This window comes from Mobula hypostoma, chromosome 1, assembly GCF_963921235.1.
Source record: "Mobula hypostoma chromosome 1, sMobHyp1.1, whole genome shotgun sequence".
NCBI classification, from domain to species: Eukaryota; Metazoa; Chordata; class Chondrichthyes; order Myliobatiformes; family Myliobatidae; genus Mobula; species Mobula hypostoma.
In genome coordinates, this window is record NC_086097.1 from 17,689,648 (window position 1) to 17,715,457 (window position 25,810).

The following is a 25,810-nucleotide window of genomic DNA, read 5'->3' on the forward strand; positions in this document are numbered from 1 at the left end:
ACGGAAGCAGGGACTGCATGCTGCTTTACAGGTATGATTGAAATGCGGAGGACTTAGACCTCCCACTTCCAACTATCCTGCTAGCAAATGTACAATCTCTAGAAAATAAAATTGAAGATCTCAGAGCAAGATTGTAGTACCAGAGGGACATCAGGGACTACTGTGTACTTTTCTTCATGGAAATATGGCTAACACCCGCCATTTCGGACACAACCCAGCAGCCCAATGGCTTCACCATTCTCCACAAAGATAGAACATGTCAGTCTTTAAAAGGTAGAGGAGGTGGAGTCTGCTTTACGATTAACTCATCGTGATGCACAGACGTGGCAGTCAAATGTCGTCCTTTTTATCTGCCAATGGAGATTTTCGCCATCCTCTTGGCACATTCCACCTCTTGCCAATGTTAGGCAGGCACTGGAGGAGCTGAGCTCAGCGATCAGTTTTCACAAAGCAATGCACCTGGATGCCTTCCCTATCATTGCAGGGGGATTTCAACTAGGCCAGCTTGAAGAAGTCTCTGAAACAGCTACCACCAGCATATCAGATGTGGAACCAGAAAAGTCAATGGACTTGACCACTGTTATACAACTATCAAGAATGCTTACTGTGCCATCCTATGCCCACATTTTGGGAAGTCCAATCATTTGGCTGTGCTTCTACTCCTGGCACATAGGCAGGGACTAAAGATCGTAGCTCCAGTGGTGAGGACCAAGGAGGTATGGTCAAGGGAGGTGGAGGAGCACTTACAGGACAACTTTGAGTCTGTGGACTGGACAATATTCAGGGATTTATCTTTGAACCTGAATGAATATGCCACAATTGTCAGTGACTTCATCACAACCTGGGTGGCTGAGTCTGTCCCTTCGAGAACATATTGCGTATGCCCAAATCAAAAGTTGTGGATGTACTAGGAGATTTGTGGTCTGCTGAGCGCTAGATATGTGACATTCAAGACCGGTGATCCAGAACTATGCAAAAAGTCCAGGAATGACCTACAGAAGACTATTTTAAACACAAAAGCAATTCTGATTGAAGTTAGAGATGGAATCAGATGCATGTCAGCTCCGGCAGGGTTTGCAGGCTATTACTTCATACAAAGTAAAACCTAACATCATGAATGGCTGTGATGCTTCACTCCCAGATAAGTTCAAAGACTTTCATGCATGCTTTGAAAGGGAGAAGAAAACTACATCTGCATGAATCCCTGCAGTATCTGGTAGCTGTATGATCTATGATCTCTGTCTTGGAGGCCAACATCAGGACATCTTTCAAGATGGTGAATCCTTTCAAGCCCTGATGGTGTATCAGGTAGGGCACTGAATACCTGTGCCTACCAACTGGCTGTGTTCAAGGACATCTTCAATCTTTTATTGCCGCAGTCAGAGGTTCCCACCTGCTTCAAAAGTTCAAGGTAAGTTTATTATCAAATCTACTCAGGGAAGCTGTTGGAAGCAGTGAGCAAGGATACAGAAGTCCAATAAGTGGGCTGGTATTTGAGTGATACTTAAAGCAGATCCCTGTAGGCCTGCTCTTTCAGTGATTCTACTTACTAACATATAATTGCTGGAAAATATGCTGGATTACTTTCATCTGTGTCTGCGGGAGATGAGGAACTGCAACCAGAAACTATGGCTGACTGCAGAGGATCAACAGGGTCTCCATTCCACCCTATTTGTGACATTTACCAGAAGCATTGTAGACAAAGGGCTTGAAACATTGCTGAGGATCCAGTCTGTGAAGCAAATGAGTACTGTGCCACCACTGAGTTCTTGTCACTGTTTATTGTACTGTTTACTGTTTACCTGTGGGGATCACTACGTGCATTGAAATTGAACTTGACATTTAAGGTGAGGGAGGGGAAGGACTACAAGCTGACAAGTGATGGGAGAGACCAGGTGAGGGGGAAGTGGACTATAGAAGAAAGAGAAGGAGGAGGGGTGATGGGCAAGTGAGAAGAAGAGAAGGGATGAGAGGGTAGCCAGAAAAAAAGAGAAAGAGGGAGGGGGAAGATATTATCAGAAGTTAGTGAAATTCATGTTCAAGTGATTACCCGGATGGAATGTGAGGTGTTGTTCTTCCAATGTGAGTTTGGCCTCATTATGGTAGAAGATGAGCCCATGAACAAACATATCAGAATGGAAATGAAAAGTTGAATTGAAATGGGTAGTCACCAGAAGAACCTGCCTTTTGCAGCAGATAGAGCAAAAGTGCTTGGCAAAGTAATACCCCAATCTGCATCATGTCTCACCAAAATAGAGGAGGCTGCACCAACTCACATCACCAAGAGGGACTATTTGTGGCCTGGTAAGAGTAGGTGTAGGGGCAGGTGTAGCATTTGTCATGCTTGCAGGGATAATTGTCAGGAGGGAAATCATTGGGGTGGGATGAGAGTGGACAAGAGAGTCACATTGAGAGTGATCCCTACAGAAAGTGGAGTGGTGGGGGAGGGAATGATGTGCTTAGTGGCATGATTCTGTTGGAGATGGCAGCAGTTAGAGAATTATGTACTGGATATGGACACTCATGTACAGTGAATATAAGGTGCAGTTCCTGTAGTTTGTGTTTTATCTCAACCTGGCAACAGAGAAGGCTGAGCACAGATAGGCTGGAGTGGGAATAACTTTAAATGGCTTGCAACCAGAAGTTCAAAGTCGCCATTGTGGTCAGAACTCAGGTGGATATTAAGACAGTGGTCTACTTTGCACCTAGTTTCAGGAATGTAAAGGAGGCCACATTGAGAGCACCAAATGCAGTGGACAAAGCCATGGAGGTGCATGTGCCTTTCCAGGGAAGACTGTAGAGCTTCTTGAAATATGGTGAGAGAGGAGGTATAGGGACAGGTGTCACATCTCTTTATTAAAGTGATTGTCAAATTAACATTTTCATGCAGTGTATCAGTACTAGTCAAAACAGAGAGCCAATTTATCAAACCTGTATGGTCCAAAATATAGAGATCATAGTAAATATAAATTATTAGACTTTTAGATCTTTGGTACTTCCTGCCCATATACATGTAGGCTTAGAATGTTGATAGAGGTCATTTCTTTATGTAGAACAGTAAGAAATAAATGGTAATTGTCAAGAACCCAGCCATTTCTCTTTTTTTAACTTAAACACATCATCTCCGAGAAATTCTAGAACTCTGCTCAATTTAATTTTTTTTCCTTCCAGGTATTCACGCACTGTTCATAATAATACATTCTTGTAGTTTTCAGTAAATTATTCTATGACTGAATTTATTGGCATAGGTTTTCAACTGTGGCTTTCAGTTTTAATCTTAAAAATAATCAGTTCAAAATTGAAAGTCAAGAGAATAGGAGACTTCAACTACCTCAACTACCTGAAAGCCCACACTCAGTGTTTTTTCAGAACAGTTTTTCCCCTTCTGCCATTAGATTTCTGAACGGTCCATGAATACCACCTCACTATTCAACTTTTGCACTATTTATATATTTCTGTAAATTATGTTTTTTATGCCTTATACTATACCAGTGCCATAAAATAACAAATTCAGAATGAATGTGTGGCTAGGCACAGCTCAAATGCTATTTATAAACTTGCTGAAGAACCAACTATTGTTGGCAGAATTTCGGGTGGTGCTGAGAGGGTGTACAGGAGTGAGATATATAACTTTCTGCTGAACGGATCCTGACCCGGATCTGGGCCGTACCCTCCAAATATCCGGACCTGCCTCTCGGTTTTTTTGCACTACCTACTTTCCATTGTTCTATTTTCTATTTGTAATTTATAATTTACGTTTTTAATATTTACTAATTTTTACTATTTTTAATGTTTTTTAATATTTAATATTTGTAATCCAGGGAGTGGGAAGCGCAGAATCAAATATCGCTGTGAGGATTGTATGTTTTAGTATCAATTGTTTGGCGACAATAAAGTATAAGTATATCAGCCAGTTAAGTGGTGCTACAGCAACAACCAGTAAGACCAAGAACCGATTTTGACTTCAGAATGGGTAAGACAAGGGACCACACACCAGTCCTTATCGAGGAATCAGAAGTAGGCACAGTGAGCAATTTCAAGTTCCTAGATGTCAATATCTCTGAGGATCTGTCCTGGACCCAACATATTGAAGCAGTTATGAAGAAGGCTCGACAGCAGCTACATTTCCATAGGCGTTTGAGGAGATTTGGTATGTCATCAAAGACACTCACAAATTTCTGCAGATGTACCGTGGAGAACATTTTAACTGACTGCATCACCATCTGGTATGGGATGGGGGAGGAGGGATTACTACTGCACATAAGATTGGCGACGAGGAAGTTTTAAAATGAATCCAAGAAGAATATCTACCCATTGAAGCGTAACAAGTAGTTTGAGTTTAGAAATAGTGCAGCACATTTTTTTTTCTTCGTAAGGGGAGAAAGATGTTTCAATATGTGGGAAGTTCAAGAGTGTTGGCTGTCAAAAGTGTGTGAAGTTTCCATTACTAGAGAGAAGGTTCTAGGGAAACTGAAAGGTCTAAAGGTAGGTAAGTCACATGGACTAGATGGAAATGCCAGAGGAGACACAATGAGCTTGATGGCTTAATTCTGCTTCTGTGTCTGATGGTCAATAGGAAGATCATTCCCTCATTTGTTGGGCAAATTTCTGATTTATCTTATAAATTTTGAGCATATTCAGTAATTCTTCCAAATAAACTCAGTGGTATTACAATGCTGGTCTGACAAAAGGAACCGTATTCGTCCCATTTCCTGAAACTGTGCTGTTTAAAGAGCCAACACACAAACTGCATTTTTTTTGTCCTTGTTGAGATCTGCAGATCCCTACAATCACAAGCACAACCTGACATATAGCTTTCCTATTTTCCCCACAGAAGTAAGGATAATTGGTCCTCCCAGCTCCCTTGCCCTAGCATCATTCAAACTGCTGCTTCCTACAGCTTTATTGAATACAAAAAAGTTCCATACTTTTGGAGAAGAGGCCCTGTAGTTCGCTGCCTTTTCTTACTTTTCTTACTAGATTACTCATATATTCTATTTTCCGTAATAAGTTTCTGGGTCTTTATTGTTGAAATTGGAAGTTTTCTCAATTTTCAGATGTTATTGCCCTTTTTCAAACTATAGTAAGCTTTTTCCTTTGTTTTAATACTGTCTTTAACTGCTGTAAGGCATGAAAATGCCCGACGCTGGCCTCTCAGGTCTGAGTCGATGTCATCATCATCATCATTAACTGCTGTTGGCTTTTGCTGGACTGCACTTCTGGTTGGGTTTTGTGGGCCTTAAAATAATTATGTTTACAGTATACGTTGTAGTTCTTTGAATGATAGTCATCACTCATTTGCTGTCATACAATTTAATGGAGTTTCCCAATTTACTTTGCCAATTTAGGTGTCATACATTCACAGTTTGTCTTGTTTAAATTTATGGCCCTGTTTTGAATTGAATCACTTAAAGGAATCTTTATAAAACTTTATCTTAGTGATCACTTCCCTACAGAGCCCTTAACTATCAAATTATTAATCACCCTTTTCTCATTGGATATTAGATCTAAACTGGTCTTTAACTGTCCCTTATACATTACTTGAATTAGTCCTTTATATAATTTGGCTTTCTCAGGACTTGGTCCTGATGAAGGGTCTCAGCCCGAAACCCTGGCCTGGCCTGCTGCGTTCACCAGCAACTTTGATGTGTGTTGCTTGAATTTCCAGCATCTGCAGATTTCCTCGTGTTTGCAGTGTTTTTCTGACGTGTTTTTCAGTAACCTTTTTGTCGAGTTGCTTGGAGTGTTCTTTTGTCTTCATGATGTAGTTTTTGCCAGGATACTGACTCACCAGCAGGTGGACCTTCCAGATACGGTGTATTTTTAATACAATCAATTGAAACACCTTGACTGCTCACAGGTGATCTCTGTTTAACTAATTATATGACTTCTAAAACCAATTGACTGCACCAGTGATGGTTTGGTGTGTCATATTAAAGGGCATGAATACTTATACAATCAATTATTTGTGCTTTATATTTGCAATTAATTTAGATCATTTTGTGGAGATCTATGTTCACTTTGACATGAAAGTGTCTTTCTCTGTTGATCAGTGTCAAAGCATGCCAAATTAAATCCACTGTGATTCAATGTTATAAAACAATAAAACATGAAAAATCGTTGTACTGAATACTTTTTATAGGCACTATAACTTGTATGTTTTAGGAAAGTTTATCAAGGTTATGATTCTGGTCCAGAGCTTTGATAGATAATAGCATTGATTATCAGTAAAATACTTACCAATTTTCATTCCTACCTATATGTTAACTTTTTGAGTTGCATGATTTTTTGCTCTTTGACAATATTACCTCTTCCTTTTGTTCTTTAGTTCATCCCAAGATACAAAATGGCCAAATTGAGTGTCCCCTTGGTTATAAAAAAATGAATGACACAAATTGTGAAGGTAAGTTATAAAGTTTTTGTGAGCAATGAGATGACTGAAGGGAATATGAACATATTTTTCTCATTATTAAATAAGATGTAATGGTATCATAGATATTCAAATGTTTGGGAAAGTTTTCAGTTCCATGACATTTTCAGACAGTGAAAAGTGTCTGGAGGAAAGAGTGTATTTTATGCATGTGCTAAAAGTTGTTTGCAGGCTAGTTGTTGAACTTCAATCAAATGTTGAAACAAGAACTGAAAATATATCTTGTCTGAAAAATTAATTTGATGGAATGTTCAATATTTATGTATTTTCTATTGTTCAAACTGCTTACTGAGAATATAAATTGTAGACTAAATATTACCTGAGTAACACCATCCAACTGTGGACATTAAAATTTAGAAGACTCTCAAAAATTCCTTATCACCTTTGTTCCATTCAATAAATTATTCTGTTTGTGGAAACTTCTTTTTAACAAAATATATATCTCTATCTCTAAAGAGGTTGCACCTGAACAAAATCATTCAAAAATCTTTGCAGTCAGGTTTGCTAGCGTTATCAGGTTTAAATTTGTGGAAAGTAGGTTGGACCACAGAATGACAATGCAACAGGTAGGGAGGCTGACTTGTGATGGCAGAAGAAAAGTTGATGGGGCATGATTTATATTCACTTGGAAAGACAACCAGAAAATCTGTGAAGATCTAGATGGTGAGAAGGTTATCTTCTGAGACAGTGGGACACAGATAATCTGGATAGCTGGGCAGAGTAGTAGCAGATGAAATTTAATCCAGTCAAGTGTGAAGGAGTGCACTTTGAGAAGTCTGGTAAAACACATGGCAAAATTGGCAGGGACCTTAGAGACATTGCTGTACAGAGGCATCTAGTGGTCCATGCCCATAGCTCACTGGGAGCACTAGTAGATAGTGTAGTGAATAAGGCATCTACTATGCTTCCACTCATAGACTGAGGTAGAAAAATTGGGGCAGCATATTGCTTCGGTAGAATACAATGGTTAGATGGTGCTTGGGGTATTATGTATAGTTCTGGTCACACTCTGCAGGATATAAGAGCAATGGAGAGTGCAAAAATTATTCACCAGAATATCGCCTAGAATGGAGGGCTGTAGTTAAAGAAGCTTAGATAGACTAAGTTCACTGGAATGTAGGAGGCTGAGGGATGCCCTTTTGAATGGTATATAAAATCATGAAGGGCATATAAGGATAGATAACATTCCTTTCCTATGATCTTATGAAAATTTCTCACAGATGACTTTAAAAGTCCTTGCAAGAGATTATTAGAGTCATAGAATCATAGAGCACTACAGCACAGAAAAGGCCCTTTGACCTTTCTAGATCCTACCAAACTATTAATCTGCCTAATCCCATCGACATGCACCTGGTCCCATTACCCTCCATACCCATCCCATTTATGTACCTTTCCAAATTTCACTTATGTGTTGAAATCAAACCCAAATCCACCACTTTCACTGGCAGATCGTTCCACATGCTCAACACCTTCTGAGTGAAGATGTTCCCTTAAACAGTTTCTCTTTCACCCTTAACCCATGAACAGTAATTCTGGTCTCACCTAATATCAGTGAGAAATCTTGTTTGCATTTACCCTATTTATTCCCCTCATAATTTTATATACCTCTATTAAATCTCTCCTCGTTCTTCTAAATTCTAGGGAATAAAATCCTAACCAATTAAACCTTGCCCTATAACTCAGGATATCTAGTCCTGGCAACATCCTTTAAATTTTCTGCACTCTTTCAATCTTATTGACTTCTTTCCTGCAGGTAAAGTGAGCCATTTTTCTCCAGCTCAGCCATTTTTCACTTAGATGTTGCTTGCAGCTTTTCTCAGGTAAATCCACTTGTTATGCTTACTTATTGTATTGAATCATTCATGGTAGAAAGGAAAAATGCAGAGCATCAAGCTGAGATTTTTAAAAAATCATATTTACAAAGCAAGTGAGATGAGGATTGAGGTAGGTAGTCAGGAGTCAACATGTACTAAGATGTGACACCAAACTTACTTGGAACTGAACAACTTGACAGGATTTTGGAAGACAAGGGGAGTCAATGAGGCCAGCATGGTAATACAGCAGTTAGTGCTTCTGTCCCATAGGTTCATTGCTCTGGCTTCAATTTTGATTTTGAGTGCTGTCATTATGCAGTCTGGATGTTTTTTCTATAACTGTGTGGGTTTCCCATGGGTCTTCAAGTTTCCTCTCAGATCCAAAAAACCTTCATAAATGTAATATAAATTCATTACTGTAAATTATCTCTAGTGAAAATGAGTTACAGAAAAAATGAATCAGGAATGGAATTGATTGGATCCTTTGTCAGGAGCTGACATAGATTTGGTGGGCTGGGTGGCATAATTTTAAGTCATAGTAAAAATGTGAAAAGTCAATAGTTTTATATGTTGGAAATTGAAAAGGATGAGTTCTTTATGATTTATAGTTGGAATGCACCTTTTAATATCATACAGGCATATAATCAGCAAAGCTGTGATAGTGGAATTATGTATGGAAAAACTGAATGTCATAAGATTATACTAATATTGTTCTCTTGAAAGTCAACACAGTACAGGATCTGGATGAGAAAAGGAAGAATGTAAGAATGCGGATAGTAAAACTTCTTTAAGTATGTAAAAAAAAAAGAGAGATGAGAGTGGATATAGGACCGCTAGAAAATGAAACAGGAGAAATAATAACAGGGGGACAAGGAGATGGCAGACGAACTAAATTATTATTTTGCATCAGCCTTCACTGTGGAAGACATGTATGCAATTGATGGCTTTGTGGCAAAGTTTGTAGATGATGCAGAGATAGGTGGAGGGGTAGGTAGTGCTGAGGAAGCAATGCAATTGCAGCAGGACTAAGACAAATTGGAAGAATGGGCAGAAAAAGGTGGTAGATGGTATACAGTGTAGGGAAATTTATGATAATGATTTTGGTAAAAGGAACAATAGTGCGGACTATTATCTAAATGGAGAGAAGGTTCAGACATTAGAGGTGCAGAGAGACTTGGGAGTCCGCGTTTAAGACTCCCAGAAGGTTAATTTACAGGTTGAGTCTGTAGTAATGAAGGCAAATGCAATGTTGGCACATTTATTTCAGGGGGAATAGAATATAAAAACAAGGAGATAATGCTGAGCCTTTATAAGTCACCACTCAGGCTGCACTTGGAGTACTGTCAACAGTTTTGGGCACCATATCTTAGAAAGGATGTGTTGCCATTGGAGAGAGTCCAAAGGAAGTTCATGAGGATGATTCCGGGAATGAAGAGGTTGATGTATGAAGTATATTTGGCAGCTTTGTGCTTGTACTCTCTGGAATTTAGAAGAATGTGTGGGGATCTTATTGAAACCTACCAAACATTGAAGGGACTAGTTAAGGTGAATGTGGAGAGGATGTTTCCTATGGTGAGGGTATCCAGAACTAGAGGGCACAGCCTCAAAATTGAAGGCGACCCTTTAGAACAGAGGTAAGGAGGATTTTTTTAGTCAGAGAGTAGTAAATCTGTGGAATGCTCTGCCACAGACTACTGTAGAGGCCAAGTCCATGGGTATATTTAAGGTGGAAGTTGATAGTTTCCTGATCGGTCATGGCATCAAAGGATATGGTGAGAAGGCAGGTGTATGGAGTTGAGTGGGATCTGGGATCACCCATGATGGAATGGCAAAGCAGGCTGAATAGCCTAATTCTTCTCCATGTCTTATGTTCTAGCAGTGTGCCAGATGTTGAAGGGTGTGAGGGAAGAGAAGTGAATACAGTTACAAGGGAGAAGGTGCTTAAAAACCTGAAAGACCTAAGTGTACATAAGTCACCCAGACCAGATGAACTGCACCCTAGGGTTCTGAAAGAGGTAGCAGAAGAGATTATGGAGGCATTAGTAATGATCTGTCAAAAATCATTGAACACTGGCATTGTGACTCTGACCTCAGTAGTTGGGAAGATGTTGGAGTCAATTGTTAAAGATGAGGTTATAGAGTATATAGTGACACAGGACAAGATAGGACAAAGTCAGCATGGTTTCCTTAAGGGAAAATCTTGCCTGACGAATCTGTTGGAATTCTTTGAGGAGATTACAAGTAGGCTAGATAAAGGGGATGCAGTGGATGTTGTATATTTAGACTTTCAGAAGGCCTTTCAGAGGTCCCACACATCAGGCTGCTTACTATTTAAGAGCCCATGGTATTACAGGAAAGTTACTGGCATGGTTAGACCATTGGCTGATTGGTTGAAGGCAGTGAGTAGGAATAAAAGGATCTTTTTCTGGTTGGCTGCCAGTGACTAGTGGTGTTTCACAGGGGTTGGTGTTGGGACCACTTCTGTACTGCTGCATATCAATGAATTAGATGATGGAATAGATAGTTTTGTTGCCAAGTTTGCAGATTGGTAGAGGGGCAGGTAGTTTTGAGGAAACAGATAGGCTGTAGAAGGACTTAGACAGGTTAGTAGAATGGGCAAGAGAGTGGCAAATAAAATATAATGTTGGAAAATGCGTGGTCATGCACTTTGTTAGTAGAAATAATTATGCAGACTGTTTTCTAAACGGGAAGAAAATCCAAAAATCTGAGATGCAAAGGGACTTGGGAGTCCTTGTGCAGAACAGCCTAACGGTTAACTTGCAGGTTGAGTCAGTGCTGATGAAGGCAAATGCATGTTAGCATTAGTTTCAAGCGGTCTAGAATACAAGAGCAGGGATTTGATGCTGAGGCTTTGTAAGGCACTGGTGAGGCCTCACCTTGAGTATTGTGAACAGTTTTGGCCTCCTCATCTTAGAAAAGATATGCTGGCATTGGAGAAGGTTCGGAGGAGGTTAACAAGGATGATTCCAGGAATGAAAGGGTTATCATATGAGGAATATTTAATGACCCTGGGTCTGTACTCACCGGAATTTAGAAGGATGGGGGAGGATCTCGTTGAAACGTTTCGAATGTTGAATGGCGTAGGCAGGATGTTTCCCATGTTGGGAGAGTAGGACAAGAGGGCACATCTTCAGGATAGAGGGGTTCCATTTAAAACAGAGATGCAGAGAAATTTCTTTAGCCAAAGGGTGGTGAATTTGTGAAATTTGTTACCACAGGCAGTTGTGGAGGCCAGGTCTTTGGATGTATTTAAGGCAGAGATTGATTGGACACAGCAGCAAAAGTTACGGGAAAAAGGCTGGAGTGTGGGGCTGAGGAGGGGAAGAGAGGATCAACCATGATGGAATAGCAAAGGAGACTCAATGGGCTGATTGGCCTAACTCTGCTCCTATGTCTTATGGTCTTAATTAGCTACAAGGGTGTAATTAGGCTGTGCTGGTCTCTAAATACTGTAAATAAGTAATCAGCACAGCTTAGTACATGGACCAGTTTCATGTATGAGTACTTCTAAACAATCTAGCATTTGCGAGTGTGGGAATTTTTACATATTCGTATGCTTGATCCCATTTTTTGAATTTAAATTTTGCAGATGCTATTTGCCAACTTATCTTTAACTTCGCAAACACGAGGAATTCTGCAGATGCTGGAAATTCAAGCAACAGTTATCAAAGTTGCTGGTGAACGCAGCAGGCTGGGCAGCATCTCTAGGAAGAGGTACAGTCGACGTTTCGGGCCGACACCCTTCGTCAGGACTAACTGAAAGAAGAGCTAGTAAGAGATTTGAAAGTGGGAGGGGGAGGGGGAGATCCGAAATGATAGGAGAAGACAGGAGGGGGAGGGATGGAGCCAAGAGCTGGAAAGTTGATTGGCAAAGGGGATAGGAGAGGATCATGGGGCAGGAGGCCTAGGGAGAAAGAAAAGGGGTGGGGAAGCCCAGAGGATGGGCAAGGGTGTCCCTCTCACTATACCCCTTTGCCCATCCTCTGGGCTTTTTCTCCCCTCCCCTTTTTTTCCTCCCTAGGCCTCCTGTCCCATGTTCCTCTCATATCCCTTTTGCCAATCAACTGTCCAGCTCTTGGCTCCATCCCTCCCCCTCCTATCTTCCCCTATCATTTTGGATCTCCCCCTCACCCTCCCACTTTCAAATCTCTTACTAGCTCTTCTTTCAGTTAGTCCTGACGAATGGTCTCGGCCCGAAATGTCAACTGTACTGCTTCCTAGAGATGCTGCCCGGCCTGCTCTGTTCACCAGCAACTTTGATTTGATATTAACTTGTTCCTTTCACATTCTCAGTGGTAAATCATCTATTTGCTGGTGGCAGTTGCACTGTTGATTAACTAACTTCCTTAAGCAACTGTAGTAGCTGCCCTAGATTTTTTAGGGGAATTTTAGCTATTATAAATTAGACAGACTCACGAAAGCATGCCAGTAAGCTGAATTCCACACTACTGTATTTATGCACTTTGAAACTAGTAATTTTCAGCAAGTTAATTTATTTATTTACTACAGCAAATACAGAAAATGCTGAAAATTCTTAACAGCTCAGGGAAGAGACACAGTAAATATTCCAGGTGAAGAATCCTTTTTTACTTATCTATTATGTCATGCAATAAATTCAAAACTCTTCATGAATCATGGACAATAACAGGTGCAGGAAATGCTTTCTGCTGAGCCAATGCTGGTTGAGGTTAAGAGATTGAGTAAAAATTGTCATCACTGTATACAGTTTGAAGGCAGGGTTTCCCTGAATTGCAAATTTCAGCAGGTATTTATTCTGCTGTACAGGAAAATGCAGCTAAGAGTGATTGAGTGATTACCAGGCAATAACCAGCAAGTATATTGTTCAGAAGACCCCTTTAGGATACTATACTCTTGAATCATTATTGCTCTTGAATAATGATATGGGTGAGAGGATACTACAATCAAACCCAAAATCATAGCATATTGATACCAGTAAAACAAGCAGATAAAGGAATGAAATACTGTGTGACAGAAGATGAGAAGGGATTTCTTTAGCTAGAGTATGGTGAACCTGTGGAATTTGTTGCCACAGGTAGCTGTGGAGGTCAGGTCATTGAGTATATTTAAGGCAGAGGTTGATAAGTTCTTGATTAGTCAGGGCATAGAAGGTTATGTGGAGAAGGCAGGACTATGGGGTGAGAGGGAAAATGGATCAGTCATGATGAAATGGCGGAGCAGACTTGATGGGCCAAATAGTCCAATTCTGCTCCTATCTCTTATAGTCTTATGGTTTTGAGCAATGAAGAACGAGATTATGAACTAAGACTTCAAAGGTGCAGGAATTTCTTTTTAACCCCAGTTGCCATATATGAGGACAGGTGTACCTGGATAGATAGTTAGCAGGAAAAGTATTAGATTCTTTGGACATTTTGATCATTTCTAGGGAAAGTGCCCTTCTACTGATCATCCAGCTTGCACCTCAATAGAAACTTTTGAAAAGGTTTGTTAAAGCTATTGAGGTGGGTTTTAATTAGGCTGGTGGTGGATGGAAAGCAGAGCATAGATTGAGAATTCATCAGGGAATTTGGATGGAAGACCAAACATTAGAAAAGAGACAAAAGAAAGGAAACTGGCTTTGCTCAAACTGTATACCAAAATAGGGTGCTTCTCTACTGGCTGCATTAGCAGATGCAAATATTCAGAAGTCACCCTCTAGATTATTTTACTTCCTTCATTGATAATGCCAGACAAAGTGGTGTGGAAAGAGGAGTTGAAATAGTTTGTAAATGGGAGCTCACTTTGGCCGTTGTGAATGAGTGCAGGTGCTGACAAAGTGTTTGTCTACTCTACACTTGGTCTCACCAATGTAGAGAAGGCTACATCACGAACACTGAATTCAATAGACAAGCTGGGAGGAGGTGTATAATGTGTGAATTTCTGTCTCAGCTGGAAGGGTTGGTTAGGTTCATGGATGGTAGTACAGGAGGAGGTGTAAGAACTGATGTTAGTTTTAACATTATTAGTAGTAAGCTTTCCACTGAATGTTTTTAATAAGTGAGTCACAGAAGATTAATTAAATTAATATACAAGGGTTAGGGTCATAATGAAATATACAAATGTTTTGCTAACTGATATGTGGTCAGTAGGATCAGCCAAGCAAGACCACAAAATATTAGAAGAAAACACAACATTGTTTCTTTGATTCTAGAAAATGTAATTAAGATGTATGAATGGAACATATCGAAAGCAAGTTGTGTTTAGCTTTAACATGAAGTACTTAATAACACAGAATTAATTTTACATAATTTAGCATTCATGTAAAATGGTAAACCAGGGGCATTGGAATCCACTCCTTTTTTGCTATTTGGTTATATAATAGCTTATCTATATCTTTTCTACTTCTCTACCACTCTACCTTGGTTCAAACCTCTTACTTGATCCCAAATCTGAAATGACTTTTGGAAGAAAAGCTTCATTCTCCTAGCTTCTGTATGAAGAAAAGTTTAATGACATCATACCAAAATAACTCAGCTGTATTTCAAAACAACCACATCCAAGACAACAGTTTTTCTTTATTCATCATACGAAGTCCTTAATCATTTTAAATGCCTCACTTAAATATTTGAAATAACTTCATAACTTAACCTCTATGGTGAATGTAATGTCCCTCACATTCTAGATCTTTTATCAGGTAGTTGTTTAAGAACAAAAACAAATTGTATGCACAAGGTCGATGTCCATACAAATTTCTCACTCTTGCATGGAAATAAAAAGGCCCATATTCCCTTACTGCAAGATAAAGATAATAACCTTTATTAAATTTGATTTTAACTGTAAACTATACAGGACTGTGCGAAGAATCTCCCAGCATACTGTAGATATACAAATTCCAGAATACCATTTAATAAAACACAGTTTTACTTAAGGAACCTATTTCTTTTGTTCCTTTATGTTTGAGTTCCAGATAGAAGTATCCTCCTCCTGCAATTACCTGAAACCATTTATTTGTGTGTTCAGACCCCTATCATGCTCCTGGCAAGTTTCTGGTATATGGTTACCTCTAACTGGCAGAGTCAACTGAAAGAGTGAAAAAGATTATAGCACTTGAGGTATGTTCACAGCTACTTAAGCATAAATTTGCACAATCTTTAATGTTGATACAAAAGTCAATTCATCCAAAGTTAGGAATATCTCTGGTTGAGATGGCAAGATTTCATTAGTTGTGCCAAGTTGAATGTGTTCATTACAGTGCACTTATTATTCCAAGCACAGGCATCAATGATCACATTAATGACCTACAGCTGTAATAATCATGAATCAGTTGAAGCTCCTCTGGATATTCATCATATCCTAATACTGGAATGTTTCATATTGCTCGAACTTCAGTTTAAATTCAAGTAATTCAATTGATTGGGCTGTGATACATAATACATAAGCATCCAATTGAAGCCACATTCTTAATTCTTCAACAGCATAGTTCCATTAGTAATCTTGATGCTTCATTGGCCATGTCGTAGTCAGTGATAATAAAATTGTTACTATCTTTTATGGGTCAGTGGTGTTGGGGATAATGCCATGATGGAGAAGTGACCATCTAACAGAGTACTCAGAATCAAGATAAATGAATCATTTTTGAATTTATGATCAGTAATTAATGATCTTTGTGTGGCTTCAATTATTTGTAATCTGTATTAAGTTGGATGCAGGGACCAAGTGTACTGTAGCCAAATTTGCTGACGATAGTAATATGTATTAACAAGTTGTGAAGAGGAGATAAGGAACTGCAATGAAATATAGATAAATTAAGTGAGTGGTGAGATGTCAGATAGAGTTCAATACTTACAACTTTCAGCAATCCACTTTGGAAGGAAGAATAAAATAGCAAACTATCATTTAGAAAGTGAGACTTCAAATGGCTGCAGTGCAAAGGAATATGATATTCCAGTGCATGAATCACAAAATATTAGCATTCAGATAGAGTAAGTAATTAGAAAGCCTGATGGAATATTGGCCTTTATTGCAAAAGGTATAGTGTATAAAAGTACATCGAATAAAGAGCAGTACTGCAGAGGAACAGGCCCTGATGTGCCGTACATAGAGTCGTACAGGATAGAAACACGCCCTTTGGCCTATCTAGTCCATGCCGTAACCATTTAAACTGCCTACTCCCATCGACCTGCACCGAGAAATAGCCTTCCAGATTCCTACTATCCATATACCTATCCAAACTTCTCTTAAACATTGAAATTGGGCTCATATGCACCACTTGTGCTGGCAGCTCATTCCACACTTGCACTCTGAAGAAGTTTCCCCTCATGTTTCCCCACTTAAACTTCTCACCTTTCAGCCTTAACCCATGACCTCTGGCTGTAGTCCCACTTAACCTCAATGGAAAAAGCCTGCTTGCATTTACCCTATCTATAGCCCTAGCAGTTTTGTATAACTCTATCAAGTCTCCTCTCAGTCCTCGGCATTCTAAAGAATACAGTCCTAGCTTATTCAATCTTTCCTTATAAACTCGAAAGTCCTCCAGACCTGGCAACATCCTTGTAAATTTTCTCGACACTCTTTCAACTGTATTTACATCTTTCTCTAGGTAGGTGACTAAAACTGCATGGAGTACTCCAAATTGGGCCTTATCAATGTCTTATTCAACTTCAACATAACATCCCACTTTCTGTACTGAATACATTGATTTATGAAGGCCAATGTTCCAAAAGTTTTCTTTACAAACCTATCTACCTGTGACACCACTTTCAACAAATTATAGACCTGTATTCCCAGATTCCTTTGTTCTACCACACTCCTCAGTACCCTACTGTTTACTGTGTAAGACCTGCCCTGGTTGGTCCTACCAAAGTGCAAAACCTCTCACTTGTCTGCATTAAATTCCATCTACAATTTTTCAAGCTGATGCAAATCCCTCTTCAAGCCTTCCTCGCTATCCACTAAACCCCCAATCTTGGTGTCATCCACAAATTTGCTGATCCAGTTAATCACATTATCATCCAGAATATTGATATAGGTGGCAAACAACAAAGGACCCAGGAACCAGCACCGATCCCTGTGGCACACAACTAGTCACAGGCCTCCAGTCAATGAGGCAAGCCTCACCAATTTATAATTTCTAGGTTTCTGTTTAGAGCCTTTTTAAAACAGTGGAAGAACATTGGCTATCCCCAATCCTCTGGTATGTTTCCTGTCACTAAAGATTACTGCAATTGCCTCCTTTAGGGTTTGAGGGAACACCTTGTCAGGACCTGGGGATTTATCCACCCTGATTTGCAAACACCTCCTCCTCTGTAATCTGTACAGGATCCATGAAGTTTATGCCACTTTACCTCACTTCTATAGACTCTGTATTCATCTCCCGAGTAAATACAAACGCAAAGAATGCATTTAAGGTTTCTCCCATCTGATTTGACTCCACACATGGATTACCTTTGGCCTTCCAGAGGACCAATTTTGTCCCTTGCAATCCTTTTGTTCTTAACGTATCTGTAGAATCCTTTCAGATTCTTCTTCACCCTGTCTACTAGAGCAACCTTCTGCCTTCTTTTAGCCTTCCTGATTTCTTTCTTAAGTGTCCTTTTGCATTTCTTGTACTCTATATACATCTCATTGTTCCTCCTTGCCTATACCTGCTATGCACCTCCTTTTATTTTTCTCTTAACCAGGGTCTCAATATCACTTGAAAACCAAGGTTCCCTACACTTGTTATCTTTATTGTTTATTCTGATAGGCATATATCTCATATATATATCATATATATAGGCATATAATTTTGTACTCTCAAAATTTGGTTTTTGAAGACCTCCCACTTTTCAAGTACACCTTTGCCAGAAAACAGCTGTCCCATTCTACACAGATCATTTCTGATATCATCAAAATTGACCTTTCTTCAATTTAGAATCTCAACCTTTGGACCATACTTATCTTTTTTTCACATGTACTTTGAAGCTAATGACATTGTGGCCACAGGATGCAAAGCCTTCCACTACACAAACTTCTGTCACCTGGTCTGTCTCATTCCCTAATCACAGATCCAGTATCACATGTTCTCTCATTGGAAATTCTACGTAATGATGAAGGAAACTTTCCCGAACACATTTTATAGACTCTATCCCATCTAGTCCTTCAACAGTATGGGATTCCCAGTCAATATGTGGAAAGTTAAAACCACCTACTATAACAACCTTGTGTTTCTTGCAACAGTCCATGATGCCAGTTTTAACGAATCTCATTTGCTTGCACATAATCTGTATCTCCTTCATTCCCTGCCTGTTCATGTGCCTGTCTAAATGGCTCATATGCATTGCTATTTCAAATACTGCCACCACTTCCCTGGCAGCCTGTGCCAGGTACCTAATATTTTCTGTGTGTAGAAGAAAAAAACTTGCCTCATATATCTTGTTTAAACTTCCCTCCCCCACCTAATATTTAAAGCTATGCTCTCTAGTATTTGATATTTCCTCTCTATCTACATTACGTCTCTCATAATTTTCCATATATACTTATATTGGGTCAACCCTTAGCCTCTGATGCTGCAGAGAAAATAATTCAGGTTTGGCTAACCTTTCCAGAGCTAATATTCTATATCCAGGCAATATCTTGGTGAACCTCTTCTGTACCCTCTCCAAAGTCTTCACATCTTTCCTATAATGACCAGAACTGTACATAATACAACACATCTGGTTTAACTATTTTTCTTTACATCTTTAAGTTTACAGACTGTTGGTGAGATCACATATAGCAAACAATTTGGTCTCCATCTATAAGGAGATCTGCAATGAAAGATCTGGCATACAGAGAGGTTGAGCACATTGGATCTCTTCTCATTGAAGTACAGGAGAATGAGAGGTGAACTTTTTGAGGGGGCTTTGCAATTTGATACAGACAAGATGTTCCCTCAATGGTTTTATGTAAAACAGATGGCATTAATTTCATGTGTCACTTTATGGATGTACAATCAGTCTATGTGTGTAAGCTATCATGTATTTTTATTTATTGTATTATTTTTACTATTTTTGTGTTTTTAACTTTTTGTGGGTTTTTTTTGAGCGCAACTGATCTGGAGTAACAATTATTTTGTTCTTTACATTTATGTACAGGAAGTGACATTAAACAATCTTGAATTTTGAAAAAGTTGCTAATTTAAGATGGCGCAGAAATTTCTTGTATTACAAGACCATGAATCTTTGGATTTCTCCACTCCAGAGAACTGTGGGTGCAAAAAAACTTGCAGCGTTGGAGCCTTAATTGGATTAGTCATGTTCTTAATAAATGGCAGAGGAGGTTTCAGGGAAAACTGGCCTACTGTGGTTCTTGCTTCATAGAACTCATTAGTTGAATTGGTTCATGGAGAATTTTACAAATTTGTAAATATCTATTTTTATAGAAATTTGGGCATATCTTTACTTCAGCAAAACTAGTGGAGGTCAAAGAGGATTCATGATCGGGAACAATGTTGCTCTATACAATTTGTTCTGTTCTCCATTGGTCTGCTATCTTAGATAATTTTCTACTTTTATGATTCTAAGTTATAGTCAACTGAGAAATATGAGGTAGTTCTCTTTTACTTTCTGAATTTCTGAGTCAGTACTGGTGGTTCATCCATCTCATATGAGAGACCCAGGTTCATTATCAGTACTTTATGCACTGTGGTGTCAGTGTTGTATTGCTTGTGGCTGCTTGTGTGTGGCACAGTAGCACAGCTAGTAAAACTGGTGTATTATGGCTTCAGTAATCTGATTCAGCCTTAACCTTTATAGTTGTCTGTGCATTCTTCCTGTGGCCAAATAACCTGGTGGGTTTCACCTGGGTACTCTGGTTTACCCCACATCCCAAAGCTATATGGGTTGATATTTGGCCACAGTAAACTGGCCTTAGTTTGCAGGTGAGTGCTAGAATCTGGGCAAGTTGATGAGAGTTTGTTGTAGGGCTGGTGTAATTGGGTCTTCACTGGCTGGCACAAGCTTGATTAGTCAAAAAGCCTGTTTCTGTATATAACTCCATTACTCAGAAGATCCAGGCCATACAGTTATGATCATAGCATAGCTTTTTGATTATTGAAACACATGATGAAATTATGTTAACATCTGCAAAAAAGCGTTTTCAGAATAATATTTAGTGGGATCATTCTTAGGGCTCTTTTCTGTATGCAGATCAAAATTCAGATGATCTGTGTTCATAGAATATAATGCCTACCATTTTGTGGAGAGGCATATGGGATTCTTTAATGTAGATTGTATTGGTCTATCAATTCTCTGAATGCTTTCAATTTCTCTCAGTCCTATATCAATTTGCTGTAAAATTATGACTATAAACTCTACCTTGTATTATTTTGTATTGTGCATGTACTCTTTTGTGAATTTTAAAATGGTCTTTTTCTTGATCCCAGACATTAACGAATGCCTGATGTCAGGAATGTGTCAAAATGCTAACTGTCTGAATACCAGAGGTAGCTACAGATGTACCTGTAATCCAGGATATATGTTGGATACTTCCAGGAGCCATTGCATCTGTAAGTAATAATCTGATTATTTTCTGCTGCTTAAAATCTGTTACATATCAGGATACAATTAAAGACAACATTTATTAGGTTCTTCATATTCAGTTATGATATCTTTTATGTTAAATAGACAACTATGAGAAAACCAGAATATCAGCGAGTCAGAATGTAGGTGAGAACATGCTTGCTGGCATTGCACCTGTTTTAGGAAGCGTTTTTAGATTTCAGTTGGGAGTCTGAGCTCCGATGTACATTAAAATATCACCACTAGTTCTTCAAAGGCAATAACAGATGGGCAAATAATCCCTTACTAATGATGTTCATATTCTGAAAAAAATTATGAACAAGCTAAAAGCTTTTAAAGTCTGGCATGTTGAAACTCTAAGCATCCTAACTGTGTGGGTGCTACAGAAAGTAGTGTTGCTGCTTCAAATCTCCACTGAGTTGGAACTTCTGTTGTCTATGTGGAATTTGCATAAACGGACTCAGGGTCTTGGATTATATTATATTTTTTTGTGTGACTGTACATTTACTGCTATCTTATATGTGCTATATGGGCCTTGTGCTGTGTATGAATGTTGGTACCTTGTTTTTCACCTTGGCCCTGGAGGAACACTGTTTCGTTTGACTATATTTATGGATATTCGTGTATGTGTGAATGACAATTAAACTTGAACTAGTCATTTTCCATCTAGTTACAACTCCTTCAATATGATCACTGATAGCTGTGGGTCAAATACATGGACAATTATACGTAAAGACTCGAAAATTGCCAACATCTGGTTATATTACTATCCATTACTCTAGATCTAGTATTTAACATTAATAAAAACAATTTTGGATAATTATAAATATTCTAAGCACTGAGAACTATCATGCATATACTCTGAAGCTACTGTTAGCCTGCAAATGGAAGTTAATCAATTATTTTAGTCCTTAGATACTTGGCACATAAATGACAACAGGTTAATATCGTAGTGCTCCTCATTGCAAGTCCAAATCTAAGAAAAGATGCAAATTGATGCTCAGGATACTGGAGTCCTGTTTTCCTTCCGATACCTCCATTTGTTCTTGCTCATTCAAATTCTAAAGAGAGCTTTCGACACATTAGTGTTCATAAATCAGAACACTGAGTACAGGAGCTGAGATGTTGAAGCTGTATAAGATGTTGCTGAGGCCTCATTTGGAGTATTGTGTGCAGTACTTTCAATAAACTTAAAAGAGTACAGAGAAAATGAACGAGGATATTGCCAGTGCCTGAGGACTTGAGTTATAGGAAAGGTTGAATTGGCTCGGATATATATTCCCTGGACCTCAGAGGAATGAGGGGAGATTTGATAGTGGTATACAAAATAATGAGGTGTATAGATAAGATTAAGTTGCTTGCAGGTTTTTTTCCCATCAGGTTGGGTGAGGTAAGAACGAAAGGTCATAGGTTTAGGGTGAAAGAGAAAATATTAAAGGGGAATTTGTGGAGGAACAACTTAACCATAGGATGGTGCAAGTATGGAACAATTTACCAGCAGAAGTGGTAGATGCAAATTCAATTGTAATATTAAAGAGAAGTTTGGATAGGTATATGGATGAAAGAGGTATAATGGGCTATAGTCTGGATGCAAATAGATGGGACTCTGCAGAAGATGACTGGGATGGACAAGATGGACTGAAGGGTCTGTTTCTATGCTGTGACTCTTTAACTCTGTATTCTCCACTTATCCTACTTATTTTTCTATTGTAATCCCCTGATGTTGACACATGTCTTAACTGATGTTCATTTTGAAAGTGTTTTACTGTGCATTGTTACCTCAATAGAGTAACCAAAGGCTGCTTCTAGTTTGTGTGGTTCAAAATGAAATCTCAATTTTTTCAGATCCTTTGGGTGGGTGCAGGTGTGGTGGGAGGTCAGGTGAGAGCTAGGTTGTGGTAAGGAACACGGCCTTCAAAATTTAACACCTAAACACAAGACAAAGACCAAGAGGGTAGCTTCCACTTTCAAAAACAATGCTTGCCACTTTTGAAAATCAGAGAATGAAAGTGAAGGCATTTTCAAAAATTCAGCAACTCAGAAATATTTCTGATATTCTCCCTCGTCTAATTTAAAAGTATTATGCCTAGAAATCAGACCAGACCTATTTATATTCAGTGAAATGTTGAAAATTGCAACTATAGAAGGAGTCTCCTTATTGTCAGGCAGAATGAAAGTCATCATCAGGCTTCTCTCCAACCATCTTCTCCCTGTACCAAAGTGAAGCTTTCCAAATTGCAGTGTGGATTTTCTTTTATCAAGAGCCACAGTGGTCATGATCTTAAGCACATAAAAGCTCACAAAAATTGCAAGGACTAGCACCAGACAACATCTTCACTAAAGCCTTTGGCTCTATCATGAAAACCTATCGAGCCCCATCATCAAATTTAGCTGCCATCTCCATCTTATATTTGCTGCATAATGATATGCAAGCCATGATACTACCCAACAAGTTCAGTAAAAGAAAAATCTCCATGATGACTGGTGTCTAACAAGGCTGCATCATTGTGGCAACATTTTTTAAAATCTTTCTTTCTGTGGTGTAGCATGCCATCTCAGACGCTACCCTTGGACAATAAAGGTTCATGATAAGACTCCAAAAAAAACGCGTTTTAGATCTTGGGAGCCAGCTTCCAATGAAGGCAGGCATTGATAATAAAATTCATCACAGTCTTTAATATGCCAGCACAGGCTCTTTGCAATTGAGGGAAAGAGATAAAAGCTTCAGACTTGGCTCAGAACTTATGGTGTACTCAGCAGCAGTGGTCCCTGCCCTTGTATGTGCTTCTTAGGATCTGATCTACTTATATCCAGCTGTCTGAAGCACTGGAAAAATACAAGTATGTGCTATTGCTGCAACATCTTTCAAATTTGCTGGAAAGATAAACCATTCAATGTCAGTATTCTCTCCCAGGCCAATATCTATTGTACTGAGTCTCTGTTTACTTTTAATGGACTTACATTTTTTCACTCTTGTGCCTGACAGTAAACTCAGGAAGCACAAACTCTATTCCAATCTCTCTGAGGAGATTACAAAACAGAGGAAAAAATTTGAAGCATTTGCACAATATTTTCTTTAAAATGTAACACCCCCTTTATCTATCTCCTGCAAGATGGTGCCGGTGAAAAATGACAACACCGTGCAGGCAGCTTATAATACTTCTATATCTCTATATATCTATATATAGACTATATATAGATATACACACACACACACACACACACACACACACACACACACACAGTTGAAGTCAGAAGTTTACATACACTTTGTAAGTATTTGGTGGCATTGCCTTTAATTTGTTTAACTTGGGTCAAACATTGTAGCCTTCCACAAGCTTCTCACAGTAAGTTGCTGGAACTTTGTTCCATTCCTCCAGACAGAACTGGTGTAACTGAATCAGGTTTGTAGGCCTCCTTGCTCGCACACGCTTTTTCAGTTCTACCCACAAACTTTCTATTGGATTGAGGTCAGGGCTTTGTGACTCCAATACCTTGACTTTGTTGTCCTTAAGCAATTTTGCCACAACTTTGGAGGTATGCTTGGGGTCATTGTCCATTTGGAAGACTCATTTGCGACCAAGCTTTAACTTCCTGGCTGATGTCTTGAGATGTTGCTTCAATATATCCACATAATTTTCCTTCCTCATGATGCCATCTATTTTGTGAAGTGCACCAGTCCCTCCTGCAGCAAAACACCCCACAACATGATGCTGCCACCCCCATGCTTCACGGTTGGGATGGTGTTCTTCGGCTTGCAAGCGTCACCCTTTTTCCTCCAAACATAACGATGGTCATTATGGCCAAACAGTTCAATTTTTGTTTCATCAGACCAGAGGACATTTCTCCAAAAAGTAAGATCTTTGTCCCCATGTGCACTTGCAAACTGTAGTCTGGCTTTTTTATGGCAGTTTTGGAGCAGTGGCTTCTTCCTTGCTGAGCAGCCTTTCAGGTTATGTCGCTATAGGACTCATTTTACTGTGGATATAGATACTTGTCTACCTGTTTCCTCCAGCATCTTCAAAAGGTCCTTTGCTGTTGTTCTGGAATTGATCTGCACCTTTTGTGCCAAAGTACGTTCATCTCTGGGAGACAGAATGCGTCTCCCTCCTGAGCGTTATGACGGCTGCGTGGTCCCATGGTGCTTATACTTGCATACTACTGTTAGTACAGATGAACGTGGCACCTTCAGGTGTTTGGAAATTGCTCCCAAGCAGTTGAACCAGACTTGACATAATTTTCTGACCTCAATCCGACAGAAAATTTGTGGGCAGAACTGAAAAAGCATGTGCGAGCAAGGAGGCCTACAAACCTGACTCAGTTAGACCAGTTTTGTTTGGAGGAATGGAACAAGATTCCAGCAACTTACTGTGAGAAGCTTGTGGAAGGTACCCAAAACATTTGACCCAAGTTAAACAATTTAAAGGCACTGCTACCAAATACTAACAAAGTGTATGTAAACTTCTGACCCACTGGGAAAGTGATGAAAGAAATAAAAGCTGAAATAAATCATTCTCGTTACTATTATTCTGACATTTCACATTCTTAAAATAAAGTAGTGATCCTAACTGACCTACAACAGGGAATGGTTTTGAGGATTAAATGTCAGGAATTGTGAAAAACTGAGTTTAAATGTATTTGGCTAAGGTGTATGTAAACTTCTGACTTCAACTGTACTTCTTTTGAACTATTTTTACTGCAATCTGCAGTCTGTAGTTTCCCTTTAAGTAACATCGTTTTGAACTGTCTTAATGAACTAGGGATTTCACGATCTTTTGAAGGACCCAGTGGGCTTAACTCTCGTGAATGTAGGTATGTCATCATTAAATGGTTGAAGGTACATCGCCATGACTGTAAAAGAGGGAGGAGGGAAAGATTCCAAGCAGACCAAAACACGGGGTATGAAACTTCCTCTACCAGTTTAATGGTTGCTTGTCTTTGGTATCCAGCAATGACATTTAGATTTCTGCAGTCCTTTTGTGTGTCCATAGGTGGCTCCTGTGTCCAAGTTGTGAACGACATAGATGTCCCCAATAAGGACATGAAAC

The 25,810-nt window shown here is 39.1% G+C and overlaps 1 protein-coding gene across 4 annotated transcripts in view; it reads left to right on the plus strand.

Annotated features, from left to right (window-relative positions):
- Positions 1 to 25,810, plus strand: part of LOC134344379 (latent-transforming growth factor beta-binding protein 2-like) — a 510,939-nt gene that overhangs the window by 234,642 nt on the left and 250,487 nt on the right. For all 4 annotated transcript variants that reach the window (XM_063044071.1, XM_063044078.1, XM_063044088.1 and 1 more), the window contains 2 exons: positions 6,329 to 6,403; positions 20,627 to 20,749. In XM_063044071.1, coding sequence (XP_062900141.1) covers positions 6,329 to 6,403; positions 20,627 to 20,749 — 198 coding nt within the window. The remainder of the gene's footprint in view (positions 1 to 6,328; positions 6,404 to 20,626; positions 20,750 to 25,810) is intronic.